This window comes from Protopterus annectens, chromosome 1.part1 (genome assembly GCF_019279795.1).
Source record: "Protopterus annectens isolate FY-2018-M chromosome 1.part1, PAN1.0, whole genome shotgun sequence".
NCBI classification, from domain to species: Eukaryota; Metazoa; Chordata; order Ceratodontiformes; family Protopteridae; genus Protopterus; species Protopterus annectens.
In genome coordinates, this window is record NC_056726.1 from 1,373,482,184 (window position 1) to 1,373,498,862 (window position 16,679).

At 38.9% G+C, this 16,679-nt stretch overlaps 1 protein-coding gene across 1 annotated transcript in view; it reads left to right on the forward strand.

Annotated features, from left to right (window-relative positions):
* Window positions 1-16,679, forward strand: part of DCC (DCC netrin 1 receptor) — a 2,283,601-nt gene that overhangs the window by 2,126,385 nt on the left and 140,537 nt on the right. The window contains exons 23-24 of the mRNA XM_044089014.1: window positions 2,731-2,893; window positions 13,370-13,593. Coding sequence (XP_043944949.1) covers window positions 2,731-2,893; window positions 13,370-13,593 — 387 coding nt within the window. The remainder of the gene's footprint in view (window positions 1-2,730; window positions 2,894-13,369; window positions 13,594-16,679) is intronic.

The window sequence follows — 16,679 nt, forward strand, 5'->3', positions numbered from 1 at the left end:
CTACCATGGTAGTGATTTTAGTTTCACACTTTAGGTCATCTCTGGTTTATAGTGCTATCTGCTGCTTATGCTGCCATGGTTGTTATGGTTTTCCCTAGGACCAAACACAGCATTAGCCGTTCAACTTCCACCTCCCTTTGGTAGCTACTTCCACAGTGAGTTGTGAATCTGACTCGGGTCACCACTGGGACACAGTCATGGAGCCAGCCCTCAGGCCACTAACCAGCATTTTTCCTGTTACATTTGGTGATATTTTCTCATTTATCTGACCTGAGATTAAACAAGGTCCCCTTGTGGATGATAATAGTCTGATAATAAAGTAGATGGTAATCTGCACAGTTTCATGCAGTTATGTAGTACAAGCACACTTGCAAACTGTGCAATCACATGCATTTCTCATCTGCAGAAATAACAATAGTTACTAAGATTTTGAGATGCCATGGATATTCATAAAAAAGTGACAAGATTCTTTGTAAGGCTGGTCAAAATGTATGAAGAAGTAAACCAAAACAATTTAATTAAATGAATGATCAGTAGTGAGCTTTGGAAATTCTGTTCCAACTTTATTTTCCTTTCAACTCCCCACAGCCATCCATCAGCTGTTACCAACTCTTCTCCTCATTTGCCATTTCTGGTGTACCCACCTTAGCCTTTCACAAGCTCAGACTGACCCACCTCTTAAATTGGTAAGCAATCTGAGGACGCTACTGTATCAGTATCATAATGCGGACAAGGAGTGTACCCTAATCCACACCACCTCGCAGCAATCTTGCAAACTCCACGATGGCTGATTTTTGGAGGTGCATGTGCACTTGAATGGATATACAGCCTTCCCGACCAAGTGGTATACTGCTTACTGCATGTAGTCCACCAGGCTGTTAATCCTTCTATTGCAGTGAATCTAAGCTGCTTCTCACTGCCATCCTCCCCTGCCTGTCCCCTCCAGCATCTGTGCTACTAGTCTAACACAGGTGGTAGGTGGTGTAATAAGGGTGTTATACCTCTGGGACATGGGCCAGAGTAATTATACTCTATTAAATGTAAATTTGACAAGTAGCTGCCCAGGAATTCCAAGATTGAGGAAACACTTGGCATCATGCAGTGAGTGGTCCATATGCACCCTTTAAATGTATCGACTTTGGAGGTCACTCCACAGCCACATAATGCAAGTCCCAGTAATAATAAATCTGTCACTGTCATAATGGTTTCCTCTATGAACTGTCTAGGATAGACTCATAACTGATCTGATATCATAACTCATCCGTCCACTCTGGCAACACACTGTCCACTCCTTACCTCATTTTTTACCTCTCCTCCGTGTTTATTACTACTCAAAAAAAAAAAAAAAAAAAAAATATATATATATATATATATATATATATATATATATATATATATATACATACATAGGAAATTGCATTTGTCATAACTATTATTTAATATATACACAGTACTACTTTCATTTTTCTCAAGTGATCTTTACTGAAATGCTTGTGTTCATACCTCTCAGCCTCTTAGTATAAAAATCTGGACAGAGCCTGACAAAATGGGGGGACAGAGACCCCAAAATGGGGACACATTGTAAATAGTGCTCTTATAAATGTAGAAAGTTACTAGAATAACAATATTTATGTTGACATGTATTTTCTGAAGGATATGAAGTCTGAAACTCAAATGCATGTCGTTATTTATTGACTTTAATCTTTACATCATCCCAGTGATTTGTCAAAAAAAAAACACAATTTTTATGAGGAGCAGACCAAAATATGAGGAAAAAATCTGGACATTCTGTGAAAATCTGTACAGTTGAGTGTTTTTCTTTTTGAACCTGTATATACTAAAAAACTGTATTGAATACTTCTTTGTTTAGACTAACTAGATGATGTGTATTCTGCATCCTACTATATGTATACTGTTGTACTATCTAATTATTGTATTTTGCTTATATTTCTGTGTAGCTTTTGACACCGGGCCTCCATTGAAAATGGGTTTCTGGCCTAGTCGGACTTTCCCCATAAATGTAAATAAATAAATAAGTAAATGAACAGTCTCTATCAGGCTCATAGATTATCTAACTTCAAACTCCTGCTTGTACTAATTTAATAACTAGCTAGTCAGAGGTGAGAAAGAACAACTATGCCAGTCATTAGGCCATGTTGTACATACCACAATAGAGATCATGTTTGAAAGACAGATGCTGGATCCTGCCACTACAGCTGGAATCATGCTGTTATAATGTGCATGCGCTGTGCTAAACCCATCCATTTATAAAAGGGTGGTTATCCCACAACACTCCATCAGCATCAAGTTACTGCCTTTTATCATGTGCAGTCATGATGAGATATAAGGTTTTATTAGAAAAGTATACCTTTTTATTAAAGTAAATCACATTTATACTTTATAGTGACTTGCATGTTTGCAGTACACCATCAGTGGACAAATACTACAAAATGAATTACGAAGTTTAAGTAAATATGTTTTACCATCTCATATCAGTATACAAGCAAGATTAACTTGATTTTAGATTATTACACTGAGTAATCCCCGATGTTAACTGTTGCACATCAGGTCACACTAATTACAGCATGTGAGTGTGTGGTAAACAGAGATATGCAAAGTGATGCATATCCCCTAAAAACAGTTTGTAGGTATTTTGTCACTGCTTTAGAGTCAAATACGTTCAATGATGGCTATAAGTGAAAGTCATCTCTCCTTCTTCTTTTACTACAGAACCTCCTATAGGGCAGATGCACCCTCCTCATGGCAGTGTGGCTCCACAGAAGAACAGTAACCTGCTGGTGATCATCGTAGTAACCGTAGGCGCCATAACCGTTGTGGTTGTAGTCATTGTTGCAGTAATTTGCACCAGACGGTCTTCAGCACAGCAAAGGAAGTATGTGCCTTTTATTGTATTTAGTAAAATTGCTTTTGCTCATGACAATATATTTATTTCAGTTTAAGAAGCAGATGAACATTTTGCATTTGTAACCTGCAGTTAGTTAATTCAGTGTTTGTATAATGGGTCTTTACATATGTAAATATTTAAGTATGAAACAAAAAGCCATGAAAGATCAAAAGAATTACTCAGTTCATTTTTGCATGAAAGGCGGAGCACAGAGTCTTCCTAATAATTTAAAGGGTTAATTTTCTCTGTCTGCTGTTGATTTGTAAAGAGCACAAAGGCCAACATAAAGAGAAAGCAGTATGTTTGGGGTGTAACATATTACTTTTCGAGGGATGCTACTTTATCTTTAGTTTTTTTTAACTGTCTTGTTAAATAAAAACACTAAAAATATGATTGTTGCAATAATATTCAGTGCTGAATGAAAAGATGTAGAATCTTAACTGCTTAATTAAAAAAAACAGTTAAAGTAGGAGTACATTACTTTGGGAACAGTTAGTGCAGCTCTTTGTAGTAGGGAGCCATGAAAGGACAAAAGGTGGCGATGAAACTTTAGCTTTTTCCTCTGCTTAACTTACTTGTCTTTGCAAGTGTGGAATTGATTATATAGGTATAAGGTGTGTGTGTGTGTGGGGGGGGGGGCAAACATTTACATATAGAGTAGAACAAGGGGTTGGCATTCTCATAAGACTCAATTTTTCCTTCTTCATTTTTGCACTTTTATGGTCTACCTGTTTACCAGTCAATAGTCTCATACAGAACCGATAATTTTTGGCAGCAGTAGGCATATCAGTTGTACCTAATGAGACATGAAGGGTAACAATGTGAACGTCGCTGGTTACAATGTGAAAGTCACCGGTTGCAAAGTTAAACTGGCAAATTCAGAGATGTTTTCTGAAATCTGCCTGAGTGCTACTAGGTTTTCATTGTCTGTTCCCATATAATTATGCCCAGAGTATATCAAGCAATACATTTCTTGTACCCTGTGTCTTATATTTAAAATACATACACAGATCTTCAATTGTTGGGAACTTTACATGTAATAAAAATGCATGTGTCATTTTCAGCACTTGCATCCATAAAAATAATTTTAAATGAGAAACACTAACTACAAGCATGCTGTGTATCGAACTATGTTGTAAGTGTCAGTTTTGGCAGTTGTAGATATATTCTGGACTGAATAAATCTTAACATTTTTGGGAAATGCTCATTAATATGTAATAATGGTTTCACTTCAGAATCTTGAACTATTGAAATATCAAACTTCAGTAGCTCAAGACTGAAGGGTAGAAACTGCACTTGTGGGAAAGTGCAGAATCCCGAATGTGGAAATGTCGAATTTGGGGTTGTGGAGTCGCATACGTGACGTGGGATTCCCTGTGTTTGTGATGTGTGATGTGGTATGTAGATGCAGCTGGAGATTCAAGTAAGTGATGTTTTACTAGGGGTTTTGGGTAGAGTTTTTAGTGTGTGTGAGTGTGTTTGGAGTTTTGTGCTGTGGGTTAGGGTAGGTAGGTAAGGTTGTGAGTGTGAGAGTGTTGAGAGTCGTGGTATTTGCACGTATGTGATGTGTATTTGTGCAACGGGAGTGTAGAATGTGTAGTGGTGGTTTTTGTGTGTTTGTGTTTTTAGTGAGCCCTCTGCGTTAGTATATATAAGTAGCAGGGGTGTGGGGGGCTGCTTATATGTAGGGACCACGTGTGTGTTTGTTTTGCTGTGTTTGTGTGTGTTTTCTTGGCTTGTAGTGTAGGGAGGAAGGTGTATGTATGCTTGTTTGTGTCTGGAGTATGTAAGTGGGCAGTCACGATTTTGAATTTTGAGCTTTTGGGGTTTCAAATTTTTCAGTTTTCGGCTTTAAAATCTCAAGATACTGAATTTCGATATTTCAGTATTTAGGGATTCTAAAGTGAAACCGTAATAATATGAGTACCAACAGTATGTTTGCCTACAGTCCAGTTTCTCTGGATCTTGACATTTTCAGCTCAGCAGACTTTTACTGGACTAGGGACTAGATTCCAAAATGAATTGCATGCCGAGCAATGCATTATGCCAAGCAGTTACTGCATGCCTTAATTGTAAAAGATATGTCTCTCGCAGTCCTCATTCAGAGTAAGCTAATGGAGATTGTGAGAGCCCTCTTCCTGATTCCAACAGGGAAATATGGCTTTTCATGCCAGCCAAAGCCATTGTACAAGGCTGACTACATGGAGAAACTGATTAAAGTTAATGGACATTCTCAGTGACGCTGAAGCTCTACATGTATGTTGGACAGTTGCTGCAGGCAGTACCTGGTGGGAAGCCAGACTGCTTGCAGTACTTAGCTCCACATACAGGTGGAGCTTTATTGCAAGTGTCAGGAGTAGGGGATCCCTGCGTATGCACAGCTGTGTGTACTGTGAGCCAGGTATGGGTCACACTGCTGTAATGTTAAAAAATAATAGTAAATCCCTGGTGGGTAGGTGGTCATCATGCATATCCCTCTTCTGGGATGGGGTGAATGCAGGCATGAAGGCCATGCTGGTAATCATGACTGCATTTACCTGTCCACCCTGTATGTGGAACTGTTGAGCTGTACAGCCTCATGGCCATCCACTTCCACCTATAAATAAAATTACAGCAATACTAGATAATAACAATAGCAGAAATATATTCAGCAGCAATATATGCATTAGCTGTAAAGAATACGCAGTGACAACTGCATCTGTGTGACAAGGATCAATAAAGTATTCATGCAGTGGGGGGGGGGGGATCTACCCAGAGCTTAGGGTAGAACTTATTTTGTGGCCCTCGCCTTATTGCCTAGCCAATCTATGTAAATGTCACCACACAAGTGTTCTGATTAAGGTCATAACTCATTACGTAAAGCAAACTGTTGTGGGCAGCTGTGACAGCACTCTGGTCCACTTTTTATTTATTTATTTATTTTATTTTACATTTGTTGACCGGGATAGTCCGACTGGATGCATGTCCATTTTCAGCGGAGGCCCAGGGAGAAAAGCTCCAAGGGTAAGCAGATACAGCATTACATAATACCAGCATTACATATTACAAACAGACTATTTACAGAGATTACATAAGTAAGCGAGTTAAACAAGTTCCACAGGTTACAGTTCATCCTGAGCAGAAGTCAGGATTAAATTAAATTACACAGTAAACTGGTTAACAGATTTTTACACATTCTAGAGAGAGTTAGCCAGGCTTGATACATTGACATAGCCACTTCACTTCCCCATGCACACTGTCTGCCCTTAAGAGGACAAGGGTTAAACCCACCATGTGGCAAATATAAAACTACTAGGTTACCCTGCAATAATGGGGATGATAGCTGGAGCATCTGTACACTGCCACAGCAGACTTTATCTTCCAGGCAGTACTCAGCGCAAAGAAAAAAGTGATAACATTGAAAGAACAAAGTATCTCAAGCAGCACCAGCAGCAGGGAGAAGATGTAAGTGGGAAAGAGGGAAATGAGCTGTGGCCAAGCACATCCGTGAACAGTGATAATCAAAGTTTGAAAAGGTAGAGCTGGATGATAAGGGCCATTCCTGAGAAGCAAAGGAAGGTCCGACCGATGTTATCAGAAAGTAATGAAGAATGCAAGTTAAGAGGGAACAAAGAGTGTAAGAAGAAAAGGAAGAGGTTAATTAGGTGAGCTTGGAAATGAAAGAAAAGGTGATATAACACCACAGGTGGAAAAATAACGGGTCTACTATGAATGGAAGCAGTCCTTTAACATGGTGAGCTGGGTAATGCATTTCAGAAAGAAAGAGAGAAAATAGTATAGGTAACAAGGGTATAAATAATATGAAAAACAATTATACAGATGAGGCAAATTACAATGTGAGGTAAATACTGAGGCAGAGTGATAACACATAGTGACGGACAACAAAGAAGTAGAGAAATACTGAGTGTGATTGTTACTAAAAGTAACTGCGAGGGAATGTATTGTTTGGTAGAACAATGTAATTGCTTTTAGGGAAGGCATCTTAACATGACAAGATAGGCCATTTTCAACATACTGTAGCTTTTTTAGGCCAGTGATGCAGAAGGACCCATAATTACCTGCATCTGTAGAGGGGTCATCCTTGTGTAGCAACATCACACTGGCTGCTATCCAAGCATCAGACACAAACCCTGTAGAAAGGCTGAGGTTGAACATTGTAAGAAATATCTCTGGAAGTGCATACTTAGCACTGATGAGAATACAGCCTGGTATGTTATCTGTTCACATTAAATTATTATATTTAGTCTTTGACAAGGAACATAAGGCTTGTTCTAAGGTGATCTCAAGGAGAACTAAATGTTCTATCCACAACCTGGGCCACTAGGACAAGGACATGTACAGCATAAAACAGTTTACATATAGAAAATATTAAATAAGATGTAATAAATGCAACTACAGACAATAAAAAGCAAAATATAAGCTGCAAAAGAAACATTAAGTACACCATGCTGCAATGATGAACAGCAGGAAAAGACTTTAGGACAGCAGAAATACACGAGTTGCTTAGAAGTTAAACTACAGGTATGGAACAGGCTCCCCATCCATGTGAAGTAGAGTTCCTCCCTAAACCAATTCGAGTGCAACTTGGACAATTGGATGGGGAACAGGAAATTCATCCCTGGTTTGGCACCTGTGTCTCTAATGCACACAGGCAACTTATAAATATTTCATCTCCCAGGACCCTGCTTGTAAATGTTTCATCTCCTAAACCCCAGCTTACACTTATCAAGGGTATCAAAACTTGTCAGATTTGGGATGCATGGCTAGGCTTAAAAAGGCCCTTGTGATCATTAGCCTAGTAAACACCTATGAACCTATGAACACAATTTAAGTGTAACTTGGACAGTGGGATGGGAAACAGAAAATTCATCCCTGGCTTGGCACGCATGTCTCTAATCGACACAGGCAACCTGTAAATGGTTCACCTCCCAGGCCCCTACTTGTAAATGTTTCATCTCCAAAGCCCCTGCTTATAGTTATCAAGTGTACCAGAACTTGTCAGAGACCTGAGATGCATGGCTAGGCTTAAAAAGGCCGTTGTGGTTATTAGCCTAGTAAACATCTATGAACCTATGAACCTATAGGAAGATTTCCCCACTTTAGGGAGAGTGTTCCATGCGGCATTTTCTGATATGATTTTACCACCACCTTTTACTAAGGGTGAAAGCTGGGAACCAAGCATCATATCATATATTGTATGCCTGACAGACAGCACCTATGTAGTTCATGAAGAGAGCAAGATTATACTCTGTCTCCTTCATGACCATTTCAGGGGGGAACCTCCAGGGCTTCTATATTGATGAACTCAGAAAATTGAATGACTGGTAGCCCCTGGTTGGGGTCATCTTCAGCCAGGTTGATCAGTAGAGTGGGGAAGGGGCACTGCAGGCATCATCATGACAAACTGCAGTACAGGAACATTGAAGATCTTAGAGCTTGAGAAGCAGGGATTAGACTACATTATCTTTAGCTGTATTGTATGTGGGCAGTTGTGTACCTTGTGTGTGTGTGTGTGTGTGTGTGTGTGTGTGTGTGTGTGTGTGTGTGTGTGTGTGTGGGTGCGTGTGCATGTTCGAGCACATGTGTGCATGTGTGTGTGTGTGTGTGTGTGTGTGTGTGTGTGTGTGTGTGTGTGTGTGTGTGTGTGTCTGTGTGTGGGCGAGCGTGCATGCGTTTGTGTGTGTATGTGTGTGTGTATGCTTGTGTGTGTACGTGTGTGTGCGTGTATGCATGTGTGTGTGTGTGTGTGTGTGTGTGTGTGTGTGTGTGTGTGTGTGTGTGTGTGTGTGTGTGTGTGTGTGTGTGTGGGTGTGTGGGTGTGGGTGTGTGTGTGTGTGTGTACTTGTGCGTGTGGGGTGGGGTTCTACCTCTTTGAAAGTATTTGTGTTGGACAAATTGGGAAATGTGTATATACTACCATGTCTGCTTTCACCTTCTGGTAGAGTAGTACTGACATTTCTGTAATATGCTAACTGTATGCACTGGGGCACACAAACAGCTGGTGTCAGTCACACAGCTCCAGAGACATACATTTGGGATTATAACTTGTTGCTGTTGCTCTTGCTTTTTACCTTGCATTTGTCATGGCTCTCTGCTATGTCATTCTGTATTATCATGAGCATAGCACAACACTCATCATACTGCCTTTACATGAGGAGGGATATATTTACAGCTAGCCATAGATGGTTACACTCACTGCCACAAGTATGCATTTAGTTATTATTCAGCTGAGTGTCAAGGCAGTTCAGTCACAGCAAACGTCCCACCTCCTTACAGGAGGTCTGGATGATAAATTTGTTTTGAATCTCACCCTACTGAGGCTGTTGCTGTGCAGCATGAGGGCAGTAAGCCTGAGAGAACCAAATGAGAGGGGCATTTAGCTCAGGAGCATTGCCAGTTATGGCCCAGTGACACCAAGAGCAGGCAGTGGAGGCTACAGGGGAGAGCACATTGGGCATGCATATGACTCAAAAAGTGAGCCTTCTGGACAGATAGCAGATTGACTCGTGCAACTGGTCCCTGACATTGAGCTGCCAAGGGAAGGTATAGCTAGCCTAAGCAATCTGCCACCATGATCTCTCAGCTGGAGATGGATCCCAGTAATGTCCATCTCAGCCTGTGAAGCAGATTATACATTTATTTATTTATTTACTTCATTTATTATTTCACATTTGTTAACCAGGTAGAGGTGCTCATCCAAAGACCATTTTCATCCACAATCTGAGCTAAATAAGTGGACAAAAACAAATAATAAACATTCATACAGTAATCATAACAGGAAAACAGTGCAGTGGACTTAGCATTATTGTTAAGTATATTATGTGATCAATACATGCAAAAATGCTATGAGTAGTTAAGATAACCATCAACAATTAAAGCAGCGAAACAGTGAAATTAGTTGACCACACTGAATCACAGTATAGGGTAGGATTATCAAGTGCTTGTGAAGCATTTGCATTTACTTTTATTTGCCAGCTGAGCACAGAGCAACTTCTTGAAAAGTATAATATTAAGTATATTTCTAACAGATACAGAAATAGAATTCCAGAAGGCAGAGGCAGTTTTGGAGAATGGCATCTCACATATAGCCAGTGGGTATGACAGTCTGTATAGCAGTGTGCTGTCTGAGTCATGGAGAGAGTAACTGGCATGCCTAATGGCCAGTTTGTTGAGAAGGGGTGAGCAATGGCTGTGATGTAGTATTTTAAAGGTAAGAGTATTATGGGGGGAAAAAACTCTAGCATTAACTCGTACAGAGTTTGATTTCCCAAGGTAGTGCAGTGGTGTTTGTTTGAGATTGAGAGGTGAATAAACTTAAGAATGTTATTGTCAGTATTGTGAATTTGTTTGTGTCTTTCGGCTTTTCCCGGTTAGGGGTCGCCACAGCGGAACTCCGGTCTGCTAATAATTGGTAGTGGATCTTTACGTACCGGGTTACCAGCCCTGATGCACAACCTTCAACGAAGGCACGCCCCATTCATGTATGCCTCCATACAGAAGACACTCTAGCTGAGAATCGAACGGGACAACATCTTGCTATGAGGCGATAATGCTACCGCAGCACCACTAGCAGGTAATATTACATCCAAAGCAGGATGCTGTGGTGGGGATGGCATATATGGCAAAGGTTCCTCTGGCTTGGGGTAAGAAGATTAGATGTTCTGTATGGTATCTGTTGTTGAGACAAGACTTTATTTATTTAGTTCAGGGTTAAAAACAATACTTGGTATCTTTGCTACATAATGACTAGCAGAAATACATCTTGACCTCTTAGCACAAGAAATCTGGACAAAGCCTAAAATAATTGGGGACATATGACAGATTCTAAATATTGGACTGGACAATCGGTGAAAAAAGGTGAACCAAAACTAAGAACACAGACACCTTCAAGCCCAATTGAATGGTGGTACAAAAACAATGTAGACTCCAACAATATTCAAAAAGTAGACAATTTATTAATCCAAATGTATACAGTCAAGCGCTTTCGTCCAGGAAACCCTGGACTTCATCAGATCAAGCGCTTTCGCCCAGGATACCCTGGAAATTGTTAAGATTAATTCCAGGGGAGGGGATTGGGCAAATACATTAGAGAGAGCAGAAATGAAATGGCAGTTAAGGTTGAATGCCACCCATACCCCTGGGTTTAATGAATATATTTCAATTATGCCTTTTTTAAAATATAGAGCATTTGAATTGTAGTCTTAATATGTTTCCTTGGTGTACATTGTCTTTTTATATGTTTTTAAATAGTTAATTTATATGTATTTTATATGCAACATTGTGATTGGTTGTTTTAGTGGATTTAAATGGTGTTTTTGATTGATTAATTGGTTCTGATGAAGTCCGGGGTTTCCTGGATGAAAGCGCTTGACTGTATACATTTGGATTATTAAATTGTCTACTTTTGGAATATTGTTGGAGTCAACATTGTCTTTGTACCACCATTCAGTTGGGCTTGAAGATTCTAAATATTGCTTTTTTACACTTAGAATGTTGGTAGAATAACATTATTTGTGTTGGCATGCATTTTCTGAAGGATATGAAGTCTGAAGCTCAAATGTATTTTATTATTTAGAGACTTCAGTCTTCAATGGCTTGCCAGAAAAACATAAATTTTATGAGGAAAATACCAACAATCTGGACATTCTGTGAAAATCTGGACAACTGAGAAGTATGCTGGCAGAGTGGTACCTGTATGATCAGTAATACTGGGTAGCCACTTGAGAAAGTCCAGAAACATTTAGATTAAATGGCCAAAAAACGGATTTACATATACTAAGTCTGAGAATGCCATTTCTCGGAATATTGCCTTTTCTCCATGATATGGTGATCTTAGAGTTAGCATGTATATCTATATCTATATCTATTTATCTATCTATATCTATACATATCTATCTATATATATATATATATATATATATATATATATATATATAGATATATATGGGTTCCCTTTAGAACCTCGAAAAACTGAAATAGCGAATTTCAGTTTTCCGAGTTTCTAATCCAGAATGCTTGAAATCGCGAAACACCAGAAGCACGAAATTCAAAATCCCAAAGTTCGGAGCTTCTGGTGTTGCGGTGTATGAATGGATGTTGCGGTGTATGAATGGATGTAAGTGTAGGTAAGTTTGTATGAGTGTGTAGGTTATGTGCTGTAGTGTATGGTAGTGTGTGTTTTGGTTGTGATGTATGTGTGTGCAAAGGACTGTGAAATGTGTGAGTGTGAGTTGCCTTTGTGTGAATGATTGTGCGGTCTCGGAGTTAGAATATATAAGTGGGGGGGTGTGGGGGGTACTGCCCCCCACATGGGGGGTGCAGGGGGGCGAAGCCTCCCTTCTTGTTTCTAGTGTAGGTTAGTTTTGTTTTTGTGTGGGGGGCAGTTGTGTGTATGTGAGTGTGTGTATGTAAGTGTTGGGATTTTGAATTTCATGGTTATGGGCATTCGGGATTGTGGTGTTTTGGCTTTATGATCTCGATGTTCTGAAATTCGGTATTTCAGAATTTCGAGATTATAAAGTGAACCCATATATATATATATATATATATATATATATATGTATATATATATATATATATATATATATATATATATATATGTGTGTATATATATATATATATATATATATATATATATATATATATATACATACATACATGCATACATATATATATATATATATATATATATATATATATATATATATATATATATAGATATATATATATATATATATAAATTTGAGAGTTGTAAAAGAGCTTGCCCCCCTGCAAAATAATAAGTTTCAAGGAAAGAGCAATGGTTGAGATTGTCTCTTTTCCTGGGTTTATGGCTTCTCAGCACTTGGCATTTCAATAAGGAGCCATGATAGTAATGTTATATGAACCTTAGTAGTCTTTGAGCAGTACCAGAAAGGATCGCAGAGGTTTTTACATTGTTTACACCCAGTTTATTCTGATGGAACTACTGTAGTTTCTATAGTTGCAAAGTTACTTTGAAGTTCATTTGCAGGAGAAGAAAATTATTTGCTAGCTCTGGTAAAAACAATGTTGTCAGCATGTAATATGCAGTTAAGATGTGAAATACCCTATGTTACTTCATTTATGTACAGGGGAAAGGAAGAGACCTTAACAGAGAATCTTGAGGGACATCTGTAGTATAGTACCTGACATAAAGAGAACTAGCACAGAAATTTGAGGGGCATCTGTAGTAACAGTACCTGACATAAAGACAAGATTATACCCCTTTTATGCTAAATGAGTGATGAGGGTGATAACTAGACAGCCATTGTATAGCATCAGATAAAAAAGTCGTTTTCTGTCACTTTGTGTAAAGGAAGCATCAATCAACAATATGAAAGGTTTTCTTCAAATCAAGGAATACAGCACCAATATGATCCCCTTATTCCATATAACTGTATATGTTCACTGAGGAGAACAAATAATGTTTTTTTCTTGTTTTAGGAAGCGAGCAACACACAGTCTTGGAAAGAGGAAAGGCAGCCAGAAAGACCTAAGACCTCCAGATCTTTGGATCCATCATGAAGAAATGGAGATGAAAAACATTGAGAAACCCTCAGGGTCTGACCCATCTGTTAGAGATTCTCCTATGCAGGGACAAGAAATCACTCAAGTTAGCCACAGCCAGTCAGAAAGTCAAATTGGCAGCAAAAGTAGCTCACACTCTGGTAAAGTACAAACTTTTCATTGCAGACATTTCTTGTTTGACGTGATTTCTGTGTAAACCAATCAAAACTTAACATGTTGAAAGCCATCTGAATGCCGTTCGCATAACAGCAAAACTGTAAGATTTCATTTGTAGCCAAGTTTACATTACAAAATACTGAGAAAGAAAAGCAGCATTATTACTTGTATGTCCATTTGAACCTGTTAATATAGAAACTGCATTTTTGGGGACAAGCGATCCCTTGCACCCATTATGTAAAACACTTTCCCTTGGTTCCTTCCTTGTGTATATGCCATGGGATCATACAGTGCCTGGGATGAAGAATACTTTTATTTCCTCTTCTCTTTGCATGAGCAGTCCAATATTTTTACTATACAAGTCTGAGGTCTGGGGTGCTTTCAAGGTGCAGAAAGGCCCTTATAACATTACTTTCATCAGTGATAGTTTGACTTTGCTCATTGCAGGTAGTATGTATTTGAGTTATTACTAGCATTATAGTTTTGAAATCTTGGGACTTCACTGGCTACAGTATTCCAGTCAGTGGGATCAGTAGGGCAGGTTTTGACATTATGGGTTCTTGCTGCTTAAAACAGTCAATATACTAACCATGTAATACCATCCTTTTGTTTTCTGTTCTTTCTTCTTTTGACTTGTGAAGGATGTGATGGATGCAAGGAACTGCTATAATTTCACTTACTGGAATGTTTTATAATATGCACTTAAATGCCCACTATTTACCAAAATAAGAGTTTTGGCAGAATATTTATGTAGAACAGCCTTCTCCTTTTCCCCTGTATTTTCTGAGTGTCTCATGTCAAACTTTAATTTACTTCACAGTTTGTAATGCTCCTTATTGGAGTCTGAGTCCATTGGAAAGTGACACGGTTGAAGGGTGATCACAGTTTGCCATGTATCTATGAGTACTGCATTTCCATAAGTATAATTTCAACTCCCGAAGTCATTATGCTGACATCAGCTTCGGCTTGTAACTTGTCAAGTTACAATTCATTTAAGAGAAAACTCACTTAGCACAACTAGTTGGGAAATTAACCTGATGAAAACCATATATGTAAGCGCTATCTGTAGAATGCAAGCCCCCTGTAATCCATATGTGGGGGATCCTGTACTCCCACAATGTATGTTTAACTACTCCACAGTTAGACAAAAACAAGGAATGGAGAAATCTCTATGTAGAAAATCACTACAGGTACACACCTAAAAATCACACTGGCAGTCATAGCACATGGTAAACAGTGACTGTGGAGCTGAAGTTTACCTGGATGGATGTTCTCTGCAAATTAACACCTCATCAAATTTTCTGTGGATGAGCAGAAAAGCAGGCATGACATCATTCTCTCTTGTTTAGTTTGAAAATACTAACATCTTTGAAATGTAATTGCAAAGAGTTTTCAAAGGGGTAAAATGTATTCTGGATTAGTTTCACTAACTAAGCTGATTTATTTCCAAGTTCTTTTAGGACACTCAGATCACCGTGGGTTTGTAATTAAATATTCTCTCTCTTGCTTGTGTAACCTTAAAATATCACACTCAAAATCACAGAACATTCCAAAACAACTGTTTTGGCAGATGAACTGCAAACTCTGTTCTTACCTAATGTATACTTCTGCCCCATACCCCCAGCCTGTAAAGATGATGGTTTTGATTTAACAGTTACAATATTTTAAGTAATGGCATAGCATCACTCAGCATATACTTGTAATTTCAGTCGCTACTGTAGTTTGCTATTTACAGTTTGAATGTCAAAGGCCGGCCACGGCAACCCAGTTGCCCTTTATCATTCATCCTCTAGATACTGCTGACGTCTTCAAACAATTTGATGAGAGTACGAAATTAATTTAGGGAATTTTTAAGATTTTACAGCCCTTCCCTCTACAAATTTCCCAGAGCCTCTTTCACATCTAAGAAACCCCCAAAAAAGCAATTCCTGCTTTCACAGGCCAGCCAAGGAAACACAAAGAGGTAGCAGGAGAGGAATGATAAGAAACAAGGATCCTTTCCTAAAATCAGAGAGAGTTTACAACTTCAGAATGACTATGCCTGCATGCCCCCATCCCTACCCCAATATCTCAAAACCTGTCCCAACAACTAGCTCTGTACATTCCTCTTTAGCAACAGATTGTGACTGACTCAAGGGAGTTAATGGTGGTTCAGGAGAGATACAGTTGGCACTGGATACAAAACATTCTTTCAGGAGAGTTACTTCGTACCATCTGAACCACCCCAGTAAACAATTTTAAATAAATAAATTCAAAAAATAAACCAGTGTCATTAAATCAAGGGGCAAAGGCTTCTCTTGCAGAATGTTTCAGTTATGAAAGAAAGAGTCTTCTTGGAGACCAGTTCTAGATCTTGTCTTCCTAAATCTGTATGTGGAAGTTGTTGTTGTTCAATGTTGGCCCTTCAGACTCTGCTGCCTCTCATTCCCCAAAGAAGTTTTGGGTAACACTGGACCTAAAAGATACATACCATCCCATTTTCCAAAGACGTTTTGGTTAACATTGGACCTAAAAGATGCATACCATCCCATTTCTGTAGCCAAATGCTTCAGGAAATGTGTCAGATTTTCTGTGTTTGGGTCACATTATTATTTCTGTGCATCACCCTTTGGGTTGTCTACTGCTCCAAGGGTGTTTACAGTATCTAGCTCTAGTCATAGCTCATTGCAGAAACTTTCCTGAGCTTCTGAATATAGTCTCTGACTTCAGCCAGAGAGTTTCTCAGGATCCTTGGGTTCATGGTATTTATGATTCTCATGATTACTCTTGCCAGGTTACACATGAGAAAGATTCAATGGTATCTAAAAAAACACATGGACCCAGAATTTGCATCCTCTGGAATTTTAAGTGCCATTCTCAGGTTTGTATAAAAGGAACTGAACTGATGGAGACTAGAAATGTAAGAAAATACAGGTCTGCCCTTTTCTCCTCTACATCTTAATCAATCTGTGACTACAGCCACCTCATATTTTTCTTGGGCTGGGGCAGTTTCAATTGGAGTAAAGATGCAAGGCCTGCAGGATCCTTCAGACAGACCAAGGCACCTAAATGTAAAAGGGGTGTTTGCTGT